The 26,642-nt window shown below is 42.7% G+C and overlaps 1 protein-coding gene and 1 long non-coding RNA gene across 2 annotated transcripts; both read right to left on the minus strand.

Moving 5' to 3' along the window:
• Positions 1 to 8,301: 8,301 nt before the first annotated feature.
• On the minus strand, positions 8,302 to 15,399 carry LOC120110636. Its single transcript, XM_039126215.1, has 2 exons — positions 12,319 to 15,399; positions 8,302 to 8,649 (listed from the first exon to the last, which is right to left on the minus strand). Exons 1-2 carry the CDS (start codon positions 15,397 to 15,399, stop codon positions 8,302 to 8,304), a joined length of 3,429 nt encoding a protein of 1,142 aa, XP_038982143.1.
• A 2,794-nt stretch (positions 15,400 to 18,193) lies between these two features.
• LOC120110507 lies at positions 18,194 to 23,616 on the minus strand. Its single transcript, XR_005511547.1, has 2 exons — positions 23,362 to 23,616; positions 18,194 to 21,340 (listed from the first exon to the last, which is right to left on the minus strand). It is a non-coding gene; the product is annotated as an uncharacterized LOC120110507 (long non-coding RNA).
• Between the last annotated feature and the right edge of the window lie 3,026 nt (positions 23,617 to 26,642).

Consider the following 26,642-nt stretch of genomic DNA (forward strand, 5'->3'; position numbering starts at 1 on the left):
TTTTCTGATTTTTCTTCCTCGAGTCGACTCGGATTCTCTTGGAGTCGACTCGGCTCTCAGAGCCCGAAAACTGATCCTCTGTATTTTGGGGTCGCGCTGCCTTGGAGTCGACTCGAACTGTCTTGGAGTCGACTCGCCTCTCAGAGACGAAAATACCGTCTTCTGTCTTTGGGGTTGCGCTGTCTTGGAGTCGACTCGGACTTTGCGGGAGTCGACTCGGCTCTCAGTGTCTGAAATTGGCTCTCTGACTTTTTGCCTTGTATTTCTCTGAGAGTCGACTCTCACTTTCTTTGGAGTCGTCTTGCCAACCATCGGAGTCGACTCGCGTTCCACTGGAGTCGACTCGAATCTCAGAACCGAAAACTGCTCTCTGACTTTTCTGCCTGTGTGACTCCTAGGAGTCGACTCATACTACCCTGGAGTCGACTCGGCAAGCATCGGAGTCGACTCGAATTCTTCAGGAGTCGACTCGAGGACTATTCTTTTGAATTTTTCTTTGAATTTGCTCCTCCAACTTGAATCCTTTGAACTTGAAACTTGGGCCAATAAATTGTAGCTTTCTTCCAACTTTTCTTGAGAGCTTTGGAGGCCTTCTTGAATTCTTCCAACTTGCTATGTTCCTTGCAAAATAAATAATCTTTCTTCTTGCAACACAAACATTAGTATTTATACTTCAAGGTTTTGTGATCATCAAAATCAATCTTTAAATCAATCTTTGGGTCATCAGAACTCCATAAAGCATGCATATGCCAAAAGTAGTCTAATAGCCTCTAATCTAGCAACAGGAGCAAAAGTTTCATCAAAGTCTATTCCTTCCTCCTGATTATATCCTTTGGCCACTAGCCTAGCTTTGTTTCTTATTATTATTCCATCTTCATCTAGTTTATTTCTATATACCCATTTGGTGCCTATAATTGAAACATTAGGGGGTCTTTTCATTAGAGTCCAAACTTCATTTCTTTCAAATTGGTTTAATTCCTCTTGCATAGCATTCATCCAATTTTCATCTTTTTCCGCTTCTTCTAGTGATTTAGGCTCGATTTGTGAAACGAATGCAAGATAATTACTAGTGTTTCTTAAAGAGGATCTAGTTCTTATTCCTTGTGAAGGATCACCAAGGATTAGATCCCTTGGATGACCATGTGCATACCTCCATTCCTTAGGAAGATCTTGATTTCTCGATGGAGGTTGATCTTCTTCATCTTGCTGAATTGTATCTTCTTTGATCTCATCCTCATGTTGTTTGTCTTGTATGGAGAATTCCTTCATTCGGTCTTCAAGTATACCTGCATCACCATCTTCTTCTTTTCTAGAAGAATCTCCATTAGCTTCATCAAAAACAACATGAATGGATTCTTCAACAACGAGAGTTCTCTTGTTGAAGACCCTGTATGCTCTACTAGATGAGGAATAACCTAAGAAGATCCCCTCATCTGATTTAGCACTAAATTTACTTAGATTGTCCTTTTCATTGTTTAAAATAAAGCATCGACAACCGAAAACATGAAAATAGCTTATATTTGGTTTCTTACTTTTTATCAACTCATGTGGTGTTTTCTTTAAGATGGATCTAACTAAAGCACGGTTTAAAATATGACATGAAGTATTTATTGCTTCAGCCCAAAAGTACTTTGGTAAATCCGATTCGCACAACATGGTACGAGCCATATCTGCTAGTGTGCGATTCTTCCTTTCTACCATCCCGTTTTGTTGGGGTGTCCTAGGTGCCGAGAAATTGTGATTGATACCATTTTCTTCACAAAATTTTTCAAAATACTGATTTTCAAACTCGGTACCATGATCACTCCTAATTGCTTTTAGTTTAAGATTGAGTTCATTCGAAACCCTATTATGAAACTTGATAAAAGCGGGAAAGGACTCATCTTTGTGTGCAAGAAATGAAATCCATGTAAAACGTGAAAAATCATCAACAATTACAAGACCAAATTTTTTACCCCCCAGACTAGCAGTTCTAGTGGGTCCACATAAATCCATGTGAATTAGTTCTAAGGGTTTTGATGTTGAAAGAGCTTCTCGTTTGTTTCCCTAATTGACATGCAGCACAAATTTTGTTCTTTTCAAAATCTATTTTTGGTAGTCCTTTGACTAGATCTTTTGTAATCAATTTAGAGATTAAATCCATGCTAGCATGCCCTAACCTACGATGCCATAACCAACTAGTCTCATTGACTTTGGGATCCATGGCTACAAGACATTGGCCATCCTTCATGGTGAGATCATCAAGATCTACCATGTAAACATTTCCATGCCTATGTCCTGTAAGTATGATCTCATTGTCAACTGGACTACTAATTATGCAAAGTGAAGATTCAAATGACACTTTAAAGCCCTTGTCACAAAATTGACTTATACTTAATAAATTATGTTTGAGTCCATTAACTAACAATACATTGTCAATAAATGAGGAGGGTGATATGGAGATTTTACCAACACCAATGATTTGACCTTTAGCATTGTCTCCAAATGTGACTACTCCTTCTTTTGATTTTAAAGTGATGAAGAGACTCTTGTCACCGGTTATATGCCTTGAGCAACCACTATCAAGATACCACATTCTCTTTTTATTCCCGGCTGCAAGGCATACCTGCAAAATGATCATGTGAAGCTCTTAGGTACCCAAGTTTTCTTGGGTCCTTCGTGGTTAGTGTAGTTGGTTCCCTTAGGCACCCATACTTTAGTTATGTTTTTAGCTTTTACAAATGTACTCTTGTTAGTTTGGATCTTTCTTTGAATACAAGAGTAGGCTTTATGTCCACTTTTTCCACAATGAAAGCATGTAGGTTTTTCAGTTTTGACATCTTTTGCTTTCACAAAGAAATTCTTTAGATACTTTTGTTGCTTGTTAGTTTTATATCCTAATCCGGCTTTATTAAAAACAGCTCTTTGATTTGAAAGAATAAGATTTAATTTCTCAGAGCTTTGTGTAAATTTTTCAACAATTGGTTTGTACTTATGTACCTCATTCTTAAGATCCAAATTTTCTTTAACTAGTTCTTCCTTATCCTTTTTAAGGGATTCAACATTTTGTGCAAGTGAGGTATTATTATTGAGTAGAGATTTAACTTTTAGATTCAATTCCTTAATTAGTGTTTTTGCCGTTTCATTTTCAATGCTAAGTTTTGAATTTTTATTTTCTAGATCAATGGTGTTAACATTTTCAACGCTCTCTTTCTCAATCAATAGTTTTTTAATATCATCCTTTAGTTTTTGATTGGAGGCCTTTAGTTCTTTATTCTTTGCTCCTAACATACTACAATCACTCATAAGTTCTTGAAAAGCTTCATATAATTCTTCTAAAGTAAAATTTATAGTTGAGCTTTGACATACCTCGTCGTTTTCAAATGCCATGAAGCACAAATTTGCGGTCTCTTCCTTCTCTTCCTCGGAGGAGGATGTGTCACTATCGTCCCACGTTGCCTTCAACGCCTTCTTCTTCTTCTTTCCAAAGTGCTTCTTTTGTTGAGGGCATTCGGAACGAACGTGTCCCGGTCTCTTGCAATCATAGCATATGATTGGGTCTCTTTCTTTTTTCTTTTCTTTTTTCCAATCATTTCTCCCTCCAAATTTCTTTCTTGGAAAGGGTTTCTTTCTTCTCATGAATTTCTTAAACTTCCTTACTATTAAACCCAAGTCCTCATCTTCGCTTTCTTCTTCACTCTCACTACTTTCTTCTTCACACATACTCGAAGTAGCCTTGAGTACAATTGTCTTCTTCTTTGGCAACTCTTCTTCATGTTGCTTCATTGTGAGCTCATGCGTCATCAATGAGCCCAATAGTTGTTCTAGTCCCAAAGTGTTGAGATCTTTGGCTTCTATGATCGCCGTGACCTTTGCTTCCCATGCTTTCGGCAAAGACCTGAGAATTTTACTCACAAGTTCCGGATTAGTATAGGATTTACCCAAACTCTTTAGACCATTAATTATATCGGTGAAGCGTGTAAACATGCATGTGATGGTTTCATTGGGTTCCATCTTAAACAACTCATATTTGTGAACTAGAATGTTCACTTTAGACTCTTTGACTTGATTCGTACCCTCGTGGGTAACTTCAAGCCTATCCCATATTTTCTTGGCGGAACTACAGGTGGAGACTCTATTGAACTCATTTACATCTAGAGCACAGAATAATGAGTTCATGGCTCTAGAATTGAGTTGAACCATCTTACTGTCATTCTCATCCCAATCCTCCTCAGGTTTGGGAACTTGAATGCCATTAACCATGTGAGATGGTTCGTGTGGTCCCTTGATTATGACCCTCCACAAGGCATAATCTTGTGCTTGAATAAAAATCCTCATTCTAGTCTTCCAATAGGTATAATTTGTCCCATTGAAGAGTGGAGGTCTATTGGTTGCCTGCCCCTCAGCAGGAACATTGTTAAAGGGTGTTGCCATCTAGATCTTTGGCTAAGACAGTTAGGTCTTTCAAGAAATACACAGAGCACCCGCTCTGATACCACTTGTTGCCCAGAGATGGTCACCCAAGAGGGGGATGAATTGGGTGTTTTAAAACTTTTTGCCTAATTAAAAATAAAACACACAAATGTATGAACTAAAGTAAAGATAGAGGTATGAGAACAATCAATCGCAAACACAAGGTTTTATAGTGGTTCGGAGCTTCCACTGCTCCTACATCCACTCTCCAAAGCACCTTTGGGAATTTCCACTATAATCCAAGATTACAGTCCGGTAGTTTTGCGAGTGCACTACCCAACTCGTTTTACACCGGACTAACAACGAACCCTATAATCCCCAATTTCACCTAGGCTTGGAACGCCTTTCCCTTGTTCCAAGTCCCTTGACTGGAACAAGCACAATATTGAAAAAGTTTTACAAGGATTTAAAAGCTCTCAAGAAGCAAATAAAACAGTGAGAAATAATAGAACCCGGAAGAACCCTTTTAGCCGTTGGAAGCGTGGGAAATGGTGGTTCTTCCGATGTGGATCGCGTTGGCTTGAATGTGAGCTTTGAATGCCTAGCGGAAGAGAGTAGTTGAGCACGAAATCACTTGGGAAGCTTGAAGGCACTTGATTTCTTCACTTAAATGCACTAACTCCCTTGAACCTCTTTTTCTTTCTTCTCTCTTGAATGATCTTGTGTTGGGTTGGTCAGAAGTTATTGGAAAGCACTTAAGAGCTCCCTTTTATAGCCCAAAAGGCAAATATAGCCGTTAGAGATAAAGTTAAGGGAGTTTGAAATTCAAACCAAACCTGAAAAAGTTGTCAGTCGCGTCCCAGGCGCTTCGGAGACGTCTCCGCTTCAACGCGAGACGTCTCGGCTGTAAGATTTTACTTTTGACGTTGTTTGGGGTCGACTCGGCGCTTTACGGGGACGACTCCGATGATGAACGGTTTGAATCCTTGTTTTTCTGTTTTTCTGAGAGGGTCGCCTCGGCACTTTACGGGGACGTCTCGGCTTGTTTGCGCTTTTTGCATGGGGACGACTCCGCTGCCTTGGGGACGACTCCGCCGTTATATCTCCGAAAAACAAGTCTTCTGGAATTCTCTGAGAGAGTCGACTCCGCTCTTTCAGGGGACGTCTCCGCTGCCTTATCACCGAAAAAGACATCCTCTGGAATACCCTGAGAGAGTCGACTCCGCACTCTCTGGGGACGACTCGGAAACTCAGCTTTTACTTGCGGGGACGACTCCGCGTACTGTGGAGACGGCTCGCGCGCATCTCTTGAAATCGGCCTTTCTGCCGCCACTGAGAGAGTCGACTCCGCTTCTGAGAGAGTCGACTCCGACCCTGCGAGACGCCTCGCCAGGTGCCGGGGACGTCTCCAAACGTGCCAGTTCTTCCTGTTTGTGCCAGAGACGTCTCTGGAACAAACCGGAGACGTCTCGGCTGTCCCTGATCTGTTTTCTTCATCTCAAAAATTCTTCAATAAATTCATAAAAATTATGGGAACTTGCCTAGACATTTCTTAACAATATTCTTAATTAAACACATGAAATCCTCAAGTAAATTGTTAAGATAAATGGAATTATACTCTAGTGTTTTGTATTCATCAAAATCCATTAGGGGGTCAACAACCTCTTCCCTCCTCAAGTGCCTCCGCCCTTCGAAAGCGGATTATGTCATGCGAGAGGTCCATGAAGAAATCTGTGGGAACCACCTAGGAGGTCGGGCACTGGCCTACAAGATTCTACACTAAGGATATTACTCGCCAACACTCCAGAAAAACGTTGCGGACTTCGTCCAAAGGTGCGACCGATGTCAGCGAAATGCCAACATTCAACGCCAACCCTCAGTCCCACTGACCTCGATCAGTGCTCCCTAGCCATTTGCCCAATAGGGGATCAACATCTTGGAGCCATTTTTTCAAGCCACAGGACAAAAAAAGTTCCTCATCGTCTCCATCGACTACTTCACCAAGTGGGTCGAAGCTAAGCCGGTGGCCCAAATCTTCGAGCCGAAAGTGCGAGATTTCATTTGAAAATCAATAATTTGCAGGTTTGGGCTCCCCCGCATCCTCATATCCGACAACGGCCGTCAGTTCAACAATGCCTGCTTAGGAAGTTCTGCTCCGAGCTCGGCATCGATCATCGTTTCATCTCAATCGCTCATCCACAGGCGAATAAAGAAACAGAGGTGACAAATCGGACCATCCTTCAAAGACTCAAGGCCAGGCTCGACCGATCCAAAGGGCAATGAGTCGAAGACCTCTACAACATCCTCTAGGCCTATAGAACAACGTTTCGAATCCCAATTGACGAAACTCCCTTCAATTTGGCCTACAGGACAGAAGCAGTCATCCCCCTAGATATCGGGTTCCCATCGCCAAGAGTAAAGAGCTACGACACGACTTCCAACTCATCGCGACTTAGAAATAACTTGGATCTCCTCAAAGAAACAAGGGAAGCCGCTCGAATTCGTATGGCAAGATACCAACAGAAGGCGGCATAATACTACAATTCCAGGGTGAGGGTCAAGCTCTTTAAAAAAGGAGACCTTATCCTAAGGAAAGCTGAGGCTTCTCAACCTACCGAACAAGGGAAGCTTGCCTCGAACTGGGAAGGACCGTATCGAATTGCTCGAGTCCAACGGCTCGAAGCATACAAGTTAAAGTCCATTGATGGGACCCCCATTCCCCGAAGCTGGCACTCCAAGAACCTTCGAACGTATTATCAGTAAAACCCCTCGGGGGTCTTCGATGTTTGAGAACATTGCTAATAAGACATTTCTCCTGGTTTTCTCTTAATTATTCAATGATTCTTCTGATGATAATTCGCTTGTGAACTCCAGGATCCTGAGATGATTCAAGTCCTTAAGGGGAATCTAGCGATATCGGGATGCCCCGACCAAGCTCGGGATGCCCCGACCAAGTTCAGATGTTTCAACCAGATTCAAGGTAACCTACTGTGACAACCTCGAGTCCTATCTAATGAACAGAATCAGAGCCATAGTCAAAAATACCTAAGGCAAAAGCTACAAGTCAAGAAGCACTCAAGTTTCGACGGCCAAACATCAACCCAGCCTCGACTCACACTACAACCGAGTCCAAGCCTAAAGACTTAGCGAAATTCTTCAAAAATTCGAGCATAATAACATAGCGGAATTCTTCAAAAACATCAGAATCACTTGAGAGAGCCGATGATGCGCGAGGTCCAAACCCAAGCCGTCGAAGACAAGGGCCCATTGAGAAAGCAAGCAGAAGCAAGTTTAGAAGCACAACAAAATTGAAAAACACATTGCTTTCATTGAAAAAGCCCTAAGGCTAAGTACAAAAACTGAGGTTGGCCCATACAATGCTTTCGGCAGCCAACCTCACTGGCAAAATACAAGCAGGAGAAAAAGAAAAAGAGAATCAGGCTGCCTCTGGAGCAGAGCCAACTTCAGGGTGACCTCGAAAGCGGCCTTAAGCGCGATCTCGAGAGCAGCTTCATGGGTGACCTCGGAAGTAGCATCAGGCACGATCTCAGGAGTAGCTTCATGTGCGACCTCGGGAGCAGATTCAAGAGTCACCTCTCCTGAGAGGTCCTCACGAGCGACTTGTTCAGCTACCCCGGCCTCAGCCTCGACAACGGTACGCTCGGTCTCGGCTACAGGACTCTCGAGCGCGCTGTCAAGCATGCCCTCATCCTCAGAGCTCCCGGGCGTGCTGTCGTCCTCAGCGACCCCTAGACGAGCTTGGAGACCGCTGAGGTCGAGCTTAGGGCAAAGCTTCCAAACTTGGGACCGGCAGTCCTCGAAGCCACGTATAAGCCCGCCAATTGCGTCCTCCTCCATCAAGTTCCGAAACTCGGCTGATTTACGGAAGATCTGCACCGCATTCCAGGCTCACTCCGTCACCCTCTTCTCTTGAGCCTCGAGCTGCTTGATCCTCAGTCGGAGAACTCCTGCTTCATATTTAAGGCCCAAGAGCTCATACTGGGCATCGGCCAAGCAGGCCTCGGCAGCACGAAGGGTTGACCTGGCGAGGGAGTGCGAAGCCTCCTCCTCCTGAAAACGCTTAGCCATAAGCTTGAGCTTGGATTCAAGAGCTTCCAGCTTCACGGTGGATTCTTTCCACCTGGCCTCGCTCTCGGTGAGCTTCTTCACCGCAACCTCCTCCCCTCTCTGGCTCCTCCGAGCCCGAGCCTGGTAGTCGGCCACCGCAGAGACAAACATATCGATATCGTGGAGGTGCTGTAACAAGAACAAGCAAAGGTCAACCAAGACTGAAAATCCGACGGGGCATGAAAATGAAAGAGCAGGAAAAAACTTACCCTGATGGCCGAACAGTAGGCTTGATCAACAAAGTCGCTGACTCTAATGGCGTGGAGCTCGATGCGGTCAGCCGGGAGCAGTGTGCAGCGGATGACTTAGCGAGCGACTTCGCTATTATGAATTGTGGAGTCATCCTCGAAGATTGCCCACTCGGGGCAATAGAGCTTTCTCTCGGGGCGATGTTCAACCGCCGAAGAACTCGGGACATCAGGCCCCGAAGGACCCGGCAAAGGAGCCTGAGAAGAGCTCGGGACCCCTAGGCCGCTCCCCGCCTCGGGTCCTGAGCGCCGCAGACGGATGACTTTATGGGTCCTAGAAGGGCCCGAGTTCGGGCAAGCACGAGTCGATGGCTCCTCCGCAGCCTCGGTAGAAATTGCACACTCAACAGAAGTAGCGCGCTCAGTAGGGGGAGCCTCCTCCGGTCCAGGCTCCCCAGCCCCCTTTCGGCTGTTTTTTCGAACAAGCTGAGGGATTTCAACCTCAAGATCTTCGATGGGAGCAGAAGTCGAGGTAGTCCTAGGCTTCTTCCTCGGGACTGGACGAGCTCCGCTGGCCTCTGCCACCCTCTTGTTATACCGAGCTAGGAGAGCGTTGTTGCTAGACACCATCCTCGAAACTTGTAGAAAAAAAAGAAAAAAGCTAAAGCAAAGCAAAGCCCCCAAACCGACTGAGGAAATAAAGAAAAAAAGAAATATTAAGGCGACGAATTAGAAGAGGAGCAGTACGACCACTTTTACCCATAGGGCGCACCGAGCTCAGGCCAACGTTCATCAGAGCCTCCTCGCTCAGGAGGTCGTTCAAAAAAATGTCTCCCTCGAGGCTGTGAAGAGCGTCGAGAATCTTCTGTTTGCTCACCGAAAGCTTGGGGGGCTTGTTGATGGCCTTGAGCTGGGGCAGCCCCCATGATGGGTCGAACTCTCACGTGCGCTCGGAGGATAGGAAGAAAAATTTCTCCTTTCACCCATGAATGGAGGAAGGAGCACCTCGAAAAAATGGCCTATTACCCCGAAGGGCAAGGTAAAGCCATTCTCCATCCGCGGGGTTAGATTTCAACATGAAACACCGACGAAAGACATTCACCGAGGTCGGTATCTCGTGCGCAAGGTAAAGTGATAAAAAGCCGATGATAGTCCTCCACAAGTTCGGAGCGAGCTGCGTTGGGATGAGCTGGTACGCCGCCAAGAGCTCGTTCACAAACCCTGCAGAGAAAATCGCAGGCCGGCCCAGAGTGTTTTCACGTACACTCCGATCCGACTCGGAGGAGGTCTTGTAACCCGGTCTTCCAACCTCGCAGGCTCAAGGCGAAACCCGCGCTAAGGGAAAAACTGAGCTCGAATCAGGTCCAATTCCTCCTCGGCCAAGTTTGGCCCGATTCCATCCGGGCCATGGCCCATCTCCGATACGACCCCCTTCCTAGGGAAAAGGTCCCTACCGGAAGACGAAGCACCACACGATATTGTTGTGCTCACCAAGTAGAAAAGATAAAGCAGAAGAAAGGAGAAGGAAAAAAAAAGTGATAGTCCTCCGAACAAACATAGGTAAGAGACCTACTGTGGGTTTCACCGAAATCATTGACGGCCGGAAGCGAGGGATTAAGGCGATCACCGGAAAGCGCCTGGAAGCGCCATCGGAGAAAGCTAAACAAGGATTGGGAGAAGAAGAAAGCGAAACAAGAAGAAGACAAGAACTACGGCGGCCAAATGAAGGCTTTTAAGGCCGGGCCAGGATTTATAGAGACCCTCCCGACGGTTTAGATCGACAAGACTAAGTCGCGCCCCCCGTTTAGATCGCGCCACGTGCCGACCTCAGAAACTGAACCAGCGTATCAACATTGGATCGTCGCCTTAAAGGCAAAATCGAAGTGGCGTCCTGTCAGGTACTGGAGCCTCATGATGAACCCACGGCTCAAAATCACTTCGAAAAGCAAAAAGCAATCTGCTCATGTTATCATTGAAGATGCTCAAAAGAGTTCAAAACGACAAAACAATTCAAAATCGCCTGATCTCATCGGCATGATAAAGGTAATTACTTCCTTCGCCCGAGCTCCGAAACAGCTTGAACTCGGAACTCGGAGGGTAGTGTTGAGAAAAAAATGGATCACCTAAAACGCGTGGTCAAACTGCCGGCACTCAATGGTGAATGTAACAATGGCAAATATGCTCTCGGCAGTTCCGACCTCAGAGCGCCCGATCTTGGAGCGCCCAGTCTCGGCATCGACAACCACAGAGCCCACAACCTCGATCTCGGCATGGCCTTTGCAGGCACAGTCTCGGCAAAGTTAAGCTCGGTCGACTTCATGACCAGGGAAGACCCAGTCAAAGGGAGAAGTAGACCTTCCCACCACACCGAAAATCAAGCCCTCCATATCCGGGATCAAATCCTACGATCTTCGCCTCAACGGCTGTCAATATTTGAATGCACCCGATCTCAACGGATCGTCAGCTAACCCGAAATCTCGGGTCGTTATGGTAACTCATTGATTCACGCAATCACGTCCGATCACAGGTAACCACTGCACCCCCTATAAAAAAGGGAGAGAGCTCTAGGCAAGGGATCGGTTCTTCGGCCCCAGCTAATATATTCTTATATCCTTCCTCTCCATTACTTTTCCCCATTAAAAAAAATCTATCTCTGACTTAATCATCGGAGGGCCGGCGTCGGAAACCCCGGCCAACTTCTTGCAGGTCCGCCGGAGACAGCCATCCACTGCCAAGCCAGCCGGAGCTCCTCCTCCTCGGTCAGCAGTCACCCTCGGGTTCAAATTCCAGCAACAAAAATAAATCACCAAAACCTCAAAGAATTTTAATGAACCAAATAACCAAGAACCAGACTATAGATAAGAACCAACCGAAACCGAAAACAAGAATCCAAAGAACATTGTAACCAAAGTATAAATCAAGAACCGCCAGTAAAATCCAAGAAAAAGACAAGATACTAAGAAACGAATAATCAAGTAACCAGGAACCATATCAAGAATACAGACAAAAATCAAAACCCATAGAAATCAAGAACGTCTCTAGAGTCCAAATAACAACAAAACAAAACTAGAGATCAAGAAGCGTCACTAAAATTCGGAAAAAAAAAACAAGAAAACAAGAAAGAAACTAATCAAGAACCACATCAAGAATCCACATGAAGGCTAGGAAAGGGGGAACGGATTGGTTGGATCTTTCCGTCGTTTTGGTTTTCTGGCGGTGGTGGAGGTCGATAGCCGATGGCTTGCCCTTACCGGTGTTCACGTTTTCCGGCGGTGGCGGAGATTGATAAAAGATGGCTGGCCCCTTACTGTCGTTCTTGTCTTCTGGAGGTGGCGGAGGACGATAGCAGGTGGCTTGCCCGTTGCTGTCGTTCTCGTCTTCCGGCGGTGGCGGAGGCCGATAGCAGGATCGCGGCTCCAGGGACGCGAAGAAGAGGGCCGACGCCAGGCTCGTCCCCGCTCGCTCGATCGCCGGAATCTGATTGATCGTCGGGAGAGAAGGGGTCGAGAGCGGAAGGGAGGACGAAAAACTTAGGCGGGGCCAAAAACGGGCGAAGGGGCGCTTTTTTTTTTTTTTGTAAAAACGGCTACTCATATCATATAGTACGAACGTGAGTACAGCCCTCCAAGTCACGGGAGAGTAAAAGGTACAACTGTGAAGGGACGTCTACATCAGACGTCCACAAAAAAGCACCTGAGTGCCGAGCGACAAAGGAGGCGACCCAATCTGCTGCCCGGTTCGCCTCCCTAAACACGTGTGCTGCCTGAAAATCAGCCATCATCTGAGCCATCCTACGGGTCTCTCGAATGAGGGGATGGCCATCCCCAAACCGATCCACACCCCGAATCAGATCAATGACCACCGATGAATCACCCTCGAGGTACACCCGCTCGGCCCCGGCTAACTGCCTCGCAAAGGATAAGCCCTCCCAGGCTGCCTGTAGCTCTGCACCAACCACAGTAAATCCAGGCGTACGCCGTCCTCCTGCTGCTACCATCCTGCCACAATGGTCCCTGACCACAAAACCGACCCCTCCGCACAAGCCATCTACCGACCTACTCCCATCAAAGTTCACCTTGAGATAGCCAGAGGGTGGGGGTGCCCAAGAAACAATGGCAAACCGTGGCGCTGAAGCAGCGTGGTGAACACCCCAGATATCCCTGACCAGCCTAGAAGTGACTACCGAAGTCGCCCCAACAACCTCCCTCGCAAGCAGCAGCGCCCGGTCTACCACCAACCTCGGAGGCGCCCTCCTCCCCTCAAATATACCAGTATTCCTGTCCAACCATATATGGTAGGACAGGTATGCTACACAGATCCCTGCCTCAACAGATCTGGGATGCCGCATGGAAACTCTCAGCAGATGGATCAGATCCTGCACCAGCATCACCGAGGCTGGTAACTGTATCGGTGACCTCCTCCATATGTCTCGGGCCCTAGGGCACTGCAGCAAAACATGCTCCATAGTCTCCTCAATATCTGCACAATCCTCACAAAACTGAGGGATCCTCATGCCACGCCGCGCTAGCACACTCCTAGTCGGAAGGCAGCCCCACGCCACCTTCCAGATGAAGAGTGCCACGCGCGGGTGCACCCGCATCCTCCATATCCACCGCCCCTCAAACTGTCGGACTGGCTCCCTCCTGAACACTGCATGAAGATCCCTAGCTCGCACCCGTGATCGCCCCGTCGGTATCCATACCAGCCTATCCGCCTCCCCCCTAGGGGTCGCTCGGGCTAGAACCAATTCTGCCAACTGCTCTCCAAAAACCTCCCGAACCAACCCCTCTCTCCATCGCCCTCCCTCGGCATCCAGTAAGTCACTGACCCTCCACCCTGCTAATCTCGCCGAGTCCACCATGGTCGGCATACTGCATAGCGGTACCTCAGTCACCCATCTGTCCTCCATCACATCGATAGACAGACCGTCGCCAATAGCCCATCCGATCTCCGGAAGCACCACCGTAGCTCTGGCACACATCTCCCTCCACACCGGGGAATGACGACGACCCCCACGCACGCCCGGTACCAAGGCGCCATACTTAGCCCTCATCAGCGAGGACCATAGACTCTCGGGCTCAAGCACAAATCTAGCCACATGTCTGGCTAGCAGGATCTCACGCCTCGCTGCCAATGCCTGAACCCCCAAACCACCACAGCTAGTAGGCTGGCACACCACCTCCCATGCCATCAAGTGAACACCACCTCGACCACTGCTCCTCCCCCATATGAAGTCCCTGAACAACCGCTCCAGGGATCGCAGGAATCTCACCGGAACAATGGCATTAGTAAGCAAATAGATAGGGACTGACAACAGAACCGAACGCACCAAGGTGATCCTCCCTACCATAGACAGAGCATGCATCCGCCACCCCGCTAATCTGCGTCTGATACCAAGCTCACACGGCAGACAATCCCCACTCCGCAGCAGCCGGTCGGACAATGGGATACCCAAATATGTCATCGTGCCCACCTGCTCACCGACCCCCAGAATCTCCACTATCGAATGCTTCATAGCCAGTCTGGTCTTTGGGCTGAAGATGATGGCTGACTTGGTCAAATTGACCCTCTGACCTGACGCTGCACAGTAGACCTGGAGAATCTGACCTATAACCCGGGCTGACTGACGCGTCGACCTGGCAAGAAGCAAACAATCATCGGCGAAGAGTAAATGAGATATCGCAGGGGCCCCAATCGCCGGTCTATAAGCCTCCAGCTCCTGAGTGTCCACAGCCTGGCGCAGGGATCTAGACAGGGCATCTGCACAAATGATAAACAGTAGCGGGGATAGGGGACACCCCTGGCGCAACCCTCCAGATGACACAAAGAACCGGGACGGCGTGCCATTCACCAGAATGGCAAAGGAAGGGATCCGAATGCAGCCCATAACCCAACTAATCCACCTCTCATGAAAACCAAACCCCTGCAAAGTCTGCTGCAAGAAATCCCATCTCATCCTGTCATATGCCCGCTCCATATCAAGCTTAATCCCCATCAAGCTTCCCCTCACCGGGGCCCTACCGAGATCAAACATAAACTCCTGGGCAATAAGCACATTATCAGATATGCACCGCCCCTCCAGGAAAGCCCCCTGCTCTGAACCAATGAGTCTCGGGAGGACAACTCTCAGCCTAGCAGCAATAATCTTGGCCGTGGCTTTGTACAAGGTCGTACAAAGGCTAATCGGCCGGTAATGACTCGGTTCCGTAGCGTCCTGCCGCTTCGGAATCAAGGTAATAAAGGTCCGCTGCCAATCTGCCGCCATCACTGCCGTGTCGAAGAACTGCTGTATGGCCGCCGTCACATCTCGTCCTACAATCATCCAGTATCTCTGGAAGAACATCGGAGGGAAGCCATCCGGCCCCGGAGCCTTGTCTCCCTCAAGGGACCATATCGCCTCTCTGATCTCCCTCTCCGACACCGGACTGATCAACGCATCAGACTCATCCTCAGATACCCCTGTCGACGGCGGTGGAATACCCACCGTACTCCCTCCTGTAGTCTGCTCGGTCCACCTGGCCCTGAAGAAACTAACCATAATCCTCTGAATCATATCCGGATCCTCTGTCAACTGCCCATCCTCACCCCTGATAACTCTGATCCTGTTCTGATGCCTTCTAATAACTGTCGCCTGGTGGAAGAACCTAGTATTTCTATCCCCTCCAAAATCCACTGGAGGCAACGACACCATCATATAGGCAACGACACCATCAGCCAGCGTTAGCCGGACGCAACGAAAAAAATTAAATAAATAAAATAATAGAGATAGTTGTACCAAAAAATATAATAGTATAATTGACAACTGGTGTGACGTTATAAAGGCCGTTGCAATGGATTCGATGTTTTCACTGGATTTAAATTTTGAGATTCATTAAGACTGCAACTACAAGTATAATTTTGTATAAGATCGCCTGTAACTAAATATACACTGCAACAGTAATTTTGTATAAGACTAAGCCTGTAACTAAATATACACTGCAACAGTAATTTTGTATAAGCCTAAGCCTTTTAACTAAATGTACATTGCAACTGTAATCTCGTATAAGACAGTATCAATCATCACCACTACCAACCTCGACGAAATTGATTTATTTGAGGTTGATGACGGCTTAGAGCGGTGGAAAAGTTGATGGGCCAGCACGCTTGCCAGACACCCATTGGACTATAAATGCGACGCCTCTGAGCCAACCAATGAAAATAATTCGAGATAACTCCCCTAGCGTAACCGTTCCAACCATTTATGAAAAATCCGAAAAAAATCTCTCCCGTGTGTTTTTTGCATGCTAATTAGCATGCTCTAACCTCAAAAAGCCACTTATTACCACGCAAAAATAACTTGAGATAACTCTTGAGATAGCTCTTGCAATAGCTTTTACTACCTTGCCAATTGAGAAAGAATTTTTCTATGCCTAAGTCAAAATCTAGAAATACAATTGGACTCTCCCATGCCATATTAGACTAAATGGATCGATATTTCTATATGGAACTATATTTGCCTGCAATTCAGATGTTCCACAATACATACCAGGTTCACATAGAACAACCAAATATTTTATTTCTTCTTTTAGGATTTATGCTATATTATGTTTGATGCAGTTTTTTCTAAAGACTACTTGGCAATTTTTTCCTTCTATAGTTATTTTGATTTGTATTATTCATTAAATATCTTTTCTCTAGGGTTGCAGATATACGAGGAGCAAGGGGAAAAGCTTCTACAACAGCCTCCCCCAGCTCTCCTCCTTTATCACTTCTAGCTAAATATCTTCTTCTTCTTCTTCTTCTTTTTTTTTTTTTTTTTGCTTTAACAAAAGAAGAAGGGGGGGAGGAAGGGGGAGCCCACCCCCGTGTAGCAGCCCCCATCCCGCCAGGAGAATATTCGATACGGGCAGAAATGACCGTATGTTGGACATCCCGACCGGTTTTACTCATACCTTCCCCACCCGTGGGCCCGGCTCAGTAAACCCTCTGGGCTCCGGCACGAATACCACATATAAGTACGTCACATCTAGCACCACTGAGGCTACCAGTAGAGCGATACGCCCTTCCAGACCCCGTGTCCGAGCAGGAAGCATCCGGTCTTCACAATTTAATCAACGCCCGTGCGTTTCGAACTCGAAACCACTAGGCTACCACCTCAATGATAGCTAAATATCTTTCGGTGGAGGAAAAGGAAGCGACTAGGCGCATCTGACGATGCAACGAGTTCATGAACAAGTAAATGAAGGAGCCAGCGAGTAGTGAGTGAAGTACAACAATCATTTGTTAATTCTACTATATTGTAAAGAGGCTTGATTATCATAAATTGCTATTTTAATAATAACTTCTTTTTCCCGGTAGCTTAGAAGCTTTCTTAAATGAGAAAACTATTTTTTCTTAATAAATATATTTGCATTACATGATTCTTAAAATTGACATGATGATATCCTCTAACGATTATGTATCTGTCAATTATTCACGTAACGTGGGACAATTATTTTCTTATTGCATGGCCCTTGCATGCCATGGAATCTAATTGTTTAGAGCTGAAATTCAAGAGATTGGTAAGCTTGTTTTGGAATCATATTGGAAGGGACTAACTAAATTTATTTTGGGTGGCCGGCACCTTGGTGTATGAATAGTATGCTAAATAGTATACCAGATATTCCAATTCAATCCAGGAAGAGCCTTTATTTCCACGAAAAGAAGGAAATGTCGGAAGGCTCAGTGGAGACAATGGTAAATGCCTATTTCAAGACAAGTTTGGATAGGCTAAGTGGCTAACCAAATAGCAGCTTAGCTTCTTTTTTTTTTGGCAGAAAAAACAGCAGATTAGTTGGTCTGCATACTTGGAGAGAAACTGACAGAGCTGTATTTGGTGCTCGTCTTACTTCCCCTGGCCAACTGTGTGAGAGTGACTTTTGCTGAGAGGCCATTCATGATCAACTTCAGTTCTCCAAAATCTAAATTCCAAGGAAACAGTTCCACTTAATAATTAATGCTCCAATCATGTACTTATCCCTGCATTTTTTTTATCATGCACTTCATTAAATTATATATATTTCTACAGGAAGGACACGATATATTCTTTAAAGAGCATGCTGATATCCACATTTGAAAGCATCCAAGGAATTTCCTTTTCCTCCAGTCTATCACGAAATACCGTTCACCTCATGCTTTACTAAATTTTATACGTGCAGACAGAGAAATACATTTATCTATGCATGTATACATATGTACTTGCATGGATGTACATATACATTCAAAAATAATCTTATAAGAAAATCATCTACTATCAAGTAACATTATCTAGATGCTTGAGCTGTCTAACCATGTAAGTTGAATAAAGCATAGGTCTAAAAAGATTTTCCATGCACAAATATTTTAGCATCGTCTATGTGATTATTCATGTAAGTTGAACTGAAGCAGTTGGATGATGCCCTGCTAAAAGATTGCTCCAACAGATCAGTCATTGCAGAAGACAATCAAAAATTAGTAAGATATCATTCATAAGAATCAGGTGATTCATACAAGATTAATAACTTGAGCCACCTCTGTTCGTCCTGTAGCATGATGTTTATTGCTTGGAACCTATTAGAATTTATGTGAATCACAGTTATAATAAAATAACCAAGTTGAAGGCAAATAGACTCCTGAAACAACAAAAAAATATCACGAAAGCGAAGGAAAATAGACTCCTAAATTACACAAAAAAAATCATGGTAAAATTTCAATCACCAACTAACATTCTAATGAAAGCACACTCCTCAAAAGCTGATTTTTGCTGTGCCCTGTGAAAAAAAATCATCTCTATCAAGAAGAGTGAAAAAAACAAAGCAAAAAAGGCAACAGGCAACCAAAAGTGCAAAACTGATACATAAATTAGGAAGAAATTTGATTAGTATCACAAGAGTAGACCATAAAAGCCAGACCTTATACAAACTTACAGACTCATTTACCAAAAAGAGACGTCTTCAGCAACCAAAAAGTTCCAAGAACCACAAACTTCAAACATGGAGCCATTAAGAATTATTAACAAATTAGAAAGAATATCTAATGCTTAAAGCTATCCACAGATATATCAAAAGCCAAACCATAAATTATTGTTGTTTACTGTAGATCAAAGTAGCAAAGATTCGTGTATTATATCTTAAAAATATATAATGGAATTCAAAACTTGCAATACCACTATACTATATAAATAATGGTAAGAAAAACATTAAGTTACATAAAAAATTTTGATGATACCTACCTATTGTAACATATACACTAAGAGCTATTGTAGTAAAATAACCCTAGTAAATGGTTAGGACTTAGGAGGATAAAAAAAGATTAGCCCATTAGGAGACACCCACAAAAGCACAAATCTAATAAATCCACGATGGTGGCTAGATCGGTGTTCTGCATGTATATGTACATTGACAAAAGTTCTCCACAAGGATTTATGGATGACAAGACTACATTTTCCAACAGCACAGCAACCCAATCGAGTTCAAAGAAATTCAGCAACCAAAAAAATACGAAAGGACTTAAACTTTTTCAATCATTCAAAAAAAAAAACTCAACAACTTTCAGCTGCATCTCATGTCACAGGCAAACTGAAGATGGGGAACCTATATAGAAAAGTTGAACTAAGAACAAACTGACCATTTATAAGACTTGAAAAAAATTATAACATATCACAAACTAAACAAACCACAAAATTACAAATTGCAAAGGAAGTGAAAGAGGTATCATCATACTCTATAATCACTTCTTGGAGATAAAGTAAATTATTAGACCTTCAAAATTACCACTGACCATGCTTCTGGAAAGAGAATAATATTTCACGAACCAATTATACTGTGAGATCTAAACTGCCAGCAGAACAAAAGATAGACCATCCTCCATAATCTTTAGAGACCACAAAAAAACATACATGTAGAAATCCCAAATCCTTCTTGACTAAGGAAAAGCAGCTCTTCTGGAAAAAAACTACTCCAATAGCTCAGTCTCCAGAAAAAAAAGACAATGAAAATTCAAGATATGTGAAAACATTCAATTGTAAACCTTTTATCAAGAACATCAGCTGTAACTCTTCAAAGAAAAAGAAAAAAAATACTGAACAACAGAAAATTCATACCAAGATGGTAGCAAAAAACATGTCTTTGATCCTCAAAAGAATATATAAAACAATTCTAAATATTGGAAAGCCCTTCTAATACAAAATATAAAACCTCACAATTTGGTTCTAATGACACATGGCAAAATAGAACTGCATAGGTCAACTAAAGTATACGTTTTTTTAACTGCCACCTGTCAGGTTTTGGAAGTATATGGCATATCAAAGACTTCATATTCTGTGACAGTAGAGGCTGCTACAACTACCAAAAACAATTGGGCCAGCTAAAAAAGCTAACGATAATATCAATCTTCCATAATATCTATAAATTCTGCATCAACTTGAACCAAAATAATCAAAAAAAGCACTACAAAACAATCTCCAATATACCAACCATTACATGGTTAAAAAGACTTGAAATTTAATGTAAGCATATCAATAAGGAAGCATCCTCACATCAATTGCAAGCACAAAGGGGAAATTAGGATTTCCACATTGCTGAATAACATTAAAAAAAATTAAGCTAACAGTAAAAGAAAAAACCATAATAGACAACTAAAATCAAGATATTTGACTGATCGCAAAAAAAAAAAAAAAAACTTTAACATCATCTATAGGAATCAATCGTCAAGGGAACCGTGCCAAAAAATTAAAAAACAAAAAGACACCGCACCAATAAAGCAAAGGGAACCGTGCCATCATACTCTATAATATCTGTAAACCATCAACGCATCTACATAAACTCCATCCATTATAATTGAAGAAAAAAAAACTTATAAAAAGATTAATCTAAAAGATCACTCATTGCAACAGATAAGACGATTAAAATCCAATATGTGCAAAAAAAAAAATCAGAGGAAACACCCTATCAAGAACATCAGTAACAACTCCACATCAGAGGCAACAAGAAATTTTTTCAATCATTTAACATTACAAAATATAGGTGAAGACAATAGTAGTATTACAATATGGTAGAGAATTTGACTTTGCTTATCACTGACAACTGAATAAATAAATTCTGGACAGTCAATAACAATAGCATGCAGTGACTGGAACATATTTCAATTATCAAACGTCCCGCAGGAGAATCTAACACGATGCAACGTAATGATAAAATCATAATATCATAGAGAAAATGACTTTGATCATTGAGAGTAACTGTAACAGACTGGATCAGTTAATTATGGTAAGTCCAGTAAACAGACATCTAATGATATACAAGCACAGGATGACATTTAACCCACTTAACACACACACACACACATATATATATATACACACACACATATATATATACATACATATACATAAATACACACACACATACACACACACATATATATATATACATACATATACATACATATGTGTGTGTGTGTGTGTGTGTATAACAGGGCATTTCTTGCAATATCCATTTATAGGTTTCGGTCCCTCTAGCCACCATCTTAATATGTTGCCACAAAAATCACGGATAATGTGACAAACACAAAATAAAAGAGCAGAATGATTGTCACAAGGTCATTGCTTCAGTTCTCCATATCCTTCTACAAAGTCCCTTCAAAATAAAAAAATAAAATTATTAGGCAATTCTTACAGGCATATAGCTTCAATTGCCTCTTTTCCATCTCAGAAGCCACACTACAATATCACAGGTCACTATTCCTCTCACAAATCCCTCAGAGGGATAATCTAGCATCATGTATTTGCAAGCTAAATAATTAACCTAAACAAATGAGAAAATCCAGGTGATGCTTACAAAGTTGTAGCTCCCAGCCTCCTCATAGGTCTATATAAGAAGAGACCAAACAGGCAAACACCACATGATGTACAGATTGATATAAAAGGACAGAACCAGGAAATTTTTGATCATGGACTTATCTCTATCATCTCAAAAATCCATAGAAGATAAAGATCCAGCATCACATAACAAGTAACAAGTTAAATATAATATAAAATTAAGAGCTTGGTATGAAATAGATAGTACAACATTGCAAGTATAGTATCATGCTCTACCATATAATGATTGCCTTTTCTTTTAACTAGTAAATTTGCACATGGAAGCCACACTACAAGAAAAAGACTACTTATTTTATAACATATCATTTATTTTCTTATATTAACTATTAATAAATTAGATCAAATTATCGAAGCAGAATTTGTTTACAAAGAAACACATGTACAAAACCCCCTTAAGTAAAATAGGATATGACTGTAATGTTTCATTGTCCGAGTTAAAACATATGTTAACTATTATTAAATTGGATATCAAAATATTGAAGCTAAATTCTCTAATAAAGAAACATATATATAAACCCCCTAAAGTAGAACAGGATATGACTTTTATGTTTGACTATGCAAGTTACAACATATGCACCCCTGGGAAACTTTGCTATCAAAGAAAGATATATGTTGAAAACACAGAAAAAAAAGAAGTCCAAGAATACTAAAAATTGAAATAAGACCGAATAAGGTATATAAATGAAGGACAAAGAGCAGATAAGATATATAAAATTCGAAAAAGAAACTATAAAATAAAAGGTAAAATGAAACCCAAAACAAATATAGACAACTGAATATGTAAAGACAGCAACAGAAAGCAGAATATAAATCAACATTTAGTTGACAGAAAAGGAAAATAAAGAACAGAATTTGCAACAAAAAAAACAACTCAATTATAGAAGAACAAAGGCAAAGATTACCAAACAGAAGAATTTTTCAAAAATGATGTATGCAACTGATTTTGTAAACTGAATATGAAAATGAGTCAATAGTAAGCAACATATATAAATTAGAAAAAATGGAACATAAAATACAAAACAGGACATACAAGGAAAGAACAAAAAAATATTAGTTAAAAAAGAAAATACACAGGAGAAAAATAAAAAAATTGGAAAACTGAATATACGAATATTTAAAAATAATAATAATAAAAAGTGTAAAAGAAAATATATAACTGAATTTTCAAACAGATACAGGAACCCGACATAAATAAAAACAGAGAAGCTAACAAACAGAAACTTACAAAGTGAACTGAAAAAACAAAAACTATGAAGTTTGATTTGTAAAATGAACACTTACATGATATATATATAAAAAAAATAAAAATCCAGTCACCATCCGACATGTAAAATTGAAATAAATCAAATAAATGATATAAAATCATATGAATGGTTATCCCGGTTAAATTTAGGTATTACTGCCCTCCTATTTGGGCTCCCCCCGCAGGCAACTGAAGTCAACATACCCGAAACCCAACTAGAAATCAAGAATCATCTCTAGAACCTAAAGGACACCGAAACCAATCTAGAATTCAAGAATCATCTCTAGAATCCAAAGAACACTGAAACCAAATTATAAATCAAGAACCTCCAGTAGAATCCAAAGAAAACGCAGGACACTAAGAACCGAATAATCAAGTAACCATATCAAGAATCCAAACAAACATCAAAACCAATTAGAAATCAAGAACCGTCTCTAGAATCCAAAGAACAACGAAGCAAAACTAGAAATCAAGAACTGTCACTAAAATTCAAAGGAAAAGCAAGAAAACAAGAAAGAAAGAAAGAAAGAAAGAACCATAGCAAGCATCCAGAGAGAATGCCAGGAAAGGGGGAAAGGATTGCATGCTTCTTGCCGTCGTTCTCGTCTGTTGGCGGTGGCTAAGGTCGATAGCAGATCGGTCGCCTTTTGCCGTCGTTCTTGTCTTCTGACGGTGGCGGAGGTCGATAGCAGATGGCTTGCCCCTTTCCGTCGCTCTCGTCTTCCATACTCTTCTCAACATTGCTTCTTGCAATGGCTACGGTTGAACGAATAATTATTTTTTAAGTAATGGTTTTTCTAGATCTAATTTATAATAGCTTTAGGCGAGGGCTGCATATAAGATGTAAATAATTGCATAGGCCGTTATATCAATAGTTTAGTAATTTTACTAGCTTAAGTCACATGTTCTTCCTTTCTTTTTTCGGTTATTCTCGAAATACAACATAATAATATAACAATTTATAATAAATGGAAGACTCAAGCAAGGTGCTTTAGCGATGGCGTAATAAAACTGTAATAGTCAGGCCTTTTAAAGCCTGAACTTGGCCAAGCCCATTTGACCGGCCCAAAAGTCTGCTTAGCCCAGTCTGCTTCGGCCCAAAGAAAAGGAGAAAAAAGGCACGTGTGCCTGAGAAGGAGAAGACTCCCCCCTCCTCGAGTTGGTCGGACGGAATCCGAGTATTCGACTCCGAGTTGGATTCCAATCGCCGCCAAGATTTATAAGTGCTCCTCCACATTCTTGTTGGGAATAAACTGTCACAGAATTAGTAAAATCTAAAATATTCTACTTCAACAAATAATAGGCAGAAATAAGCTTAGAGAAAATAAATAGAGAAAGTAGAAAAATGGAATCCAAGATGCTGAGGCGTGGTATGTTGGCCACTTTTTTTAAGTAGGTTTTCGCCGCCTTACAGTGCACTAGGATTGGATGGCGTTCTACTCCTGAGATACAATAGCCTGTCGCACTGTTCCTTCTGCCTCAATGATTTGCACGGATCAAAGAAGCCTTCGAACCCAGAATCAGTATGCAGCAAACCCGTTGATTGAAAGAAAAATAGCAGAAAGGGAGAATAGAATTTCTCTGCTTTCGATTGTGTACTCTGTCTAATCTAAAGAGGTCTACTTATAGACTTCTTCGGGACAGACGCGACCTAAAACTGATCCAACAGTCAAAACTGGTAAGAAAGTTTGAAAAGCACTGAGGGCTCGTTTGGTTCGCGGGAAGTATTTTCCCTCCTAGGAATATGATTCCTGGGAATCAGATTCCTAGGAAGAGGATACCTAGGAAAGTACTTTTGGCATGTTTGGTTAACCATGGGAAAGTGACAAATTTCCAAAGTGCTTATGTTTGGTTGACCATCCACTTTCCTAGGAAAGTTATGTATAATTCCTATTATGCCCTTAATAAAAATTAGGTCTTTAATGCCTCTTTAATGCTTCTTTAATGCTGAAGGGTCTTTTTGGAAAAAAATAAAAAAGGAGTGATTCCCACCTCATGGGAAAGTAACTTTCCCATGTTTCTCATGGGAAAGACTTTCCCATGAAATGTGGGAATCATATTCCCATGGGAATACAACTTTCCCATCTCTCTCCTTTGAAAACTCCAACCAAACAAGAGGCATTTCATTACTTTCCCGTTGACCACACTTTCCCCCCTCCTTTTCCTGCGAACCAAACGAGCCCTGAGAGTAGGGCCAGCGGATGCGAGGTCGGTTGCGAAGAGGTGCAAGCGAGGAAGCGACGTGGCTCTTGGCGCCTTGGGTGCGAGGCACAGCTCATCGCACCTATGGTCCGACCTCGGCTCCTCTAGGCTCATCGCACCTGTGGTCCGACCTCAGCCTCGGCTCCTCTTGGACGAGCACGGGCAAGATACGACCTCGGCTCTTCGCGCTTCGGACAAGCACAGAGAACCGAGAAATATAACCAAGCTGCCTCTCCTTCACGTAAATAAATCCTCTATATGAGAATATAAAAAGGAAAGAGAGAGTCAAACCAATAACCTCATCCACCTCAAACCAACACACCAACCATCCACGCCATACTCCCTTCTTAACTTATATGCATAATATATATGTTTTAAGTATGAAAACTTTTAATCATTATTTAACCAAAATCTAACATTTCTCCCCATCCTCCTCCACCGGGAAGCCGAACTCGATTGGAGCTCTTCACCGGATATTTTGGCAACTTTCCTCTACGAGCACCGATTGTCTTTCGCACCGTCGCCGCCACCATTTGCCGCCAGAATCAGGTAAGGCCCCAACTAGCTTTTATCTATCTTCTCCTCCTTTTGTACTTCTTAAAGCCTTGAATCTGGCTCGTCTGATTTTTGTGAAGGATCGAATGCTATGTTTTCCTTGTTTTCTTTGGATTTTTCGATTTTATTTTATTCTTTCCGGTCGATAACACCATCAGATATGGTTACTGAGGTCTTCGTCAGTCCCTCACAATGGTTTGCAGCCGTGGTCGGGGCTCCTATCGCCAGGATGTCTCGATTTAATTGGTTAAGGGAGTGGAGGCCGGACCCTTGTTTTAGGAGGGTTTATACTGTACAACGGTCGGTAATTCTATTTCTGTAGATATTAATGTAAGGAAAAATATGATATATGATGAATCATGTCAGGATAAATTAGAGAATAGCAATCATGACTATTATGTAGCACTATTACAATGTGATCTTTATTTATTAATCTAAAATAATATTTGGATATTATATATGGTACTGTATAATAAAGATGCTTAAAACTAACATATACGATCCCCTCTTGCCTCAATTTTTCTTCTTAGAGTGTACCCTTTTAAAATAATATTAGGATTATGAGAAAGCACTCAAAGACGCCACACAAGAAGTTAATTACAGCAAACCCCCCACCATTTTTGATAACTATATAAAGTAAATTGAATTTGAATAATGATTTTTATAATTTTTCTTTCTGTATCCAATTAGCGAATTACATGTACAAGAGATGTACATGGATGGATGGGCAACGATCACATAATATGTTGGATTCCTAATGAATGGCTGAAACTGTTATCACGTCATCATGTCCGTTATACTAAACCATGCTTCGAAGCTAATTCCGGTCCCATCAGGGCCGTGCCGGATCCGCACTCAATCCGGTCCAATTGGATATTGAGAACTTTGCAGGTGCCCATTCGCTGAAGCCGCTGTCCGCTCGTACGCGAAGTAACAGCCGATCAGACGTTTCAATTTTCCTCGGCAGGGATCGTAGCAGCAAACCAATAACTGCCACGTAAGTGGTCACGATAGATTAACACGACCTGCGGGTGACTCGAACAAGGACAGAGCGAGACCC

Source organism: Phoenix dactylifera, chromosome 4 (genome assembly GCF_009389715.1).
Source record: "Phoenix dactylifera cultivar Barhee BC4 chromosome 4, palm_55x_up_171113_PBpolish2nd_filt_p, whole genome shotgun sequence".
Classification (NCBI taxonomy): Eukaryota; Viridiplantae; Streptophyta; class Magnoliopsida; order Arecales; family Arecaceae; genus Phoenix; species Phoenix dactylifera.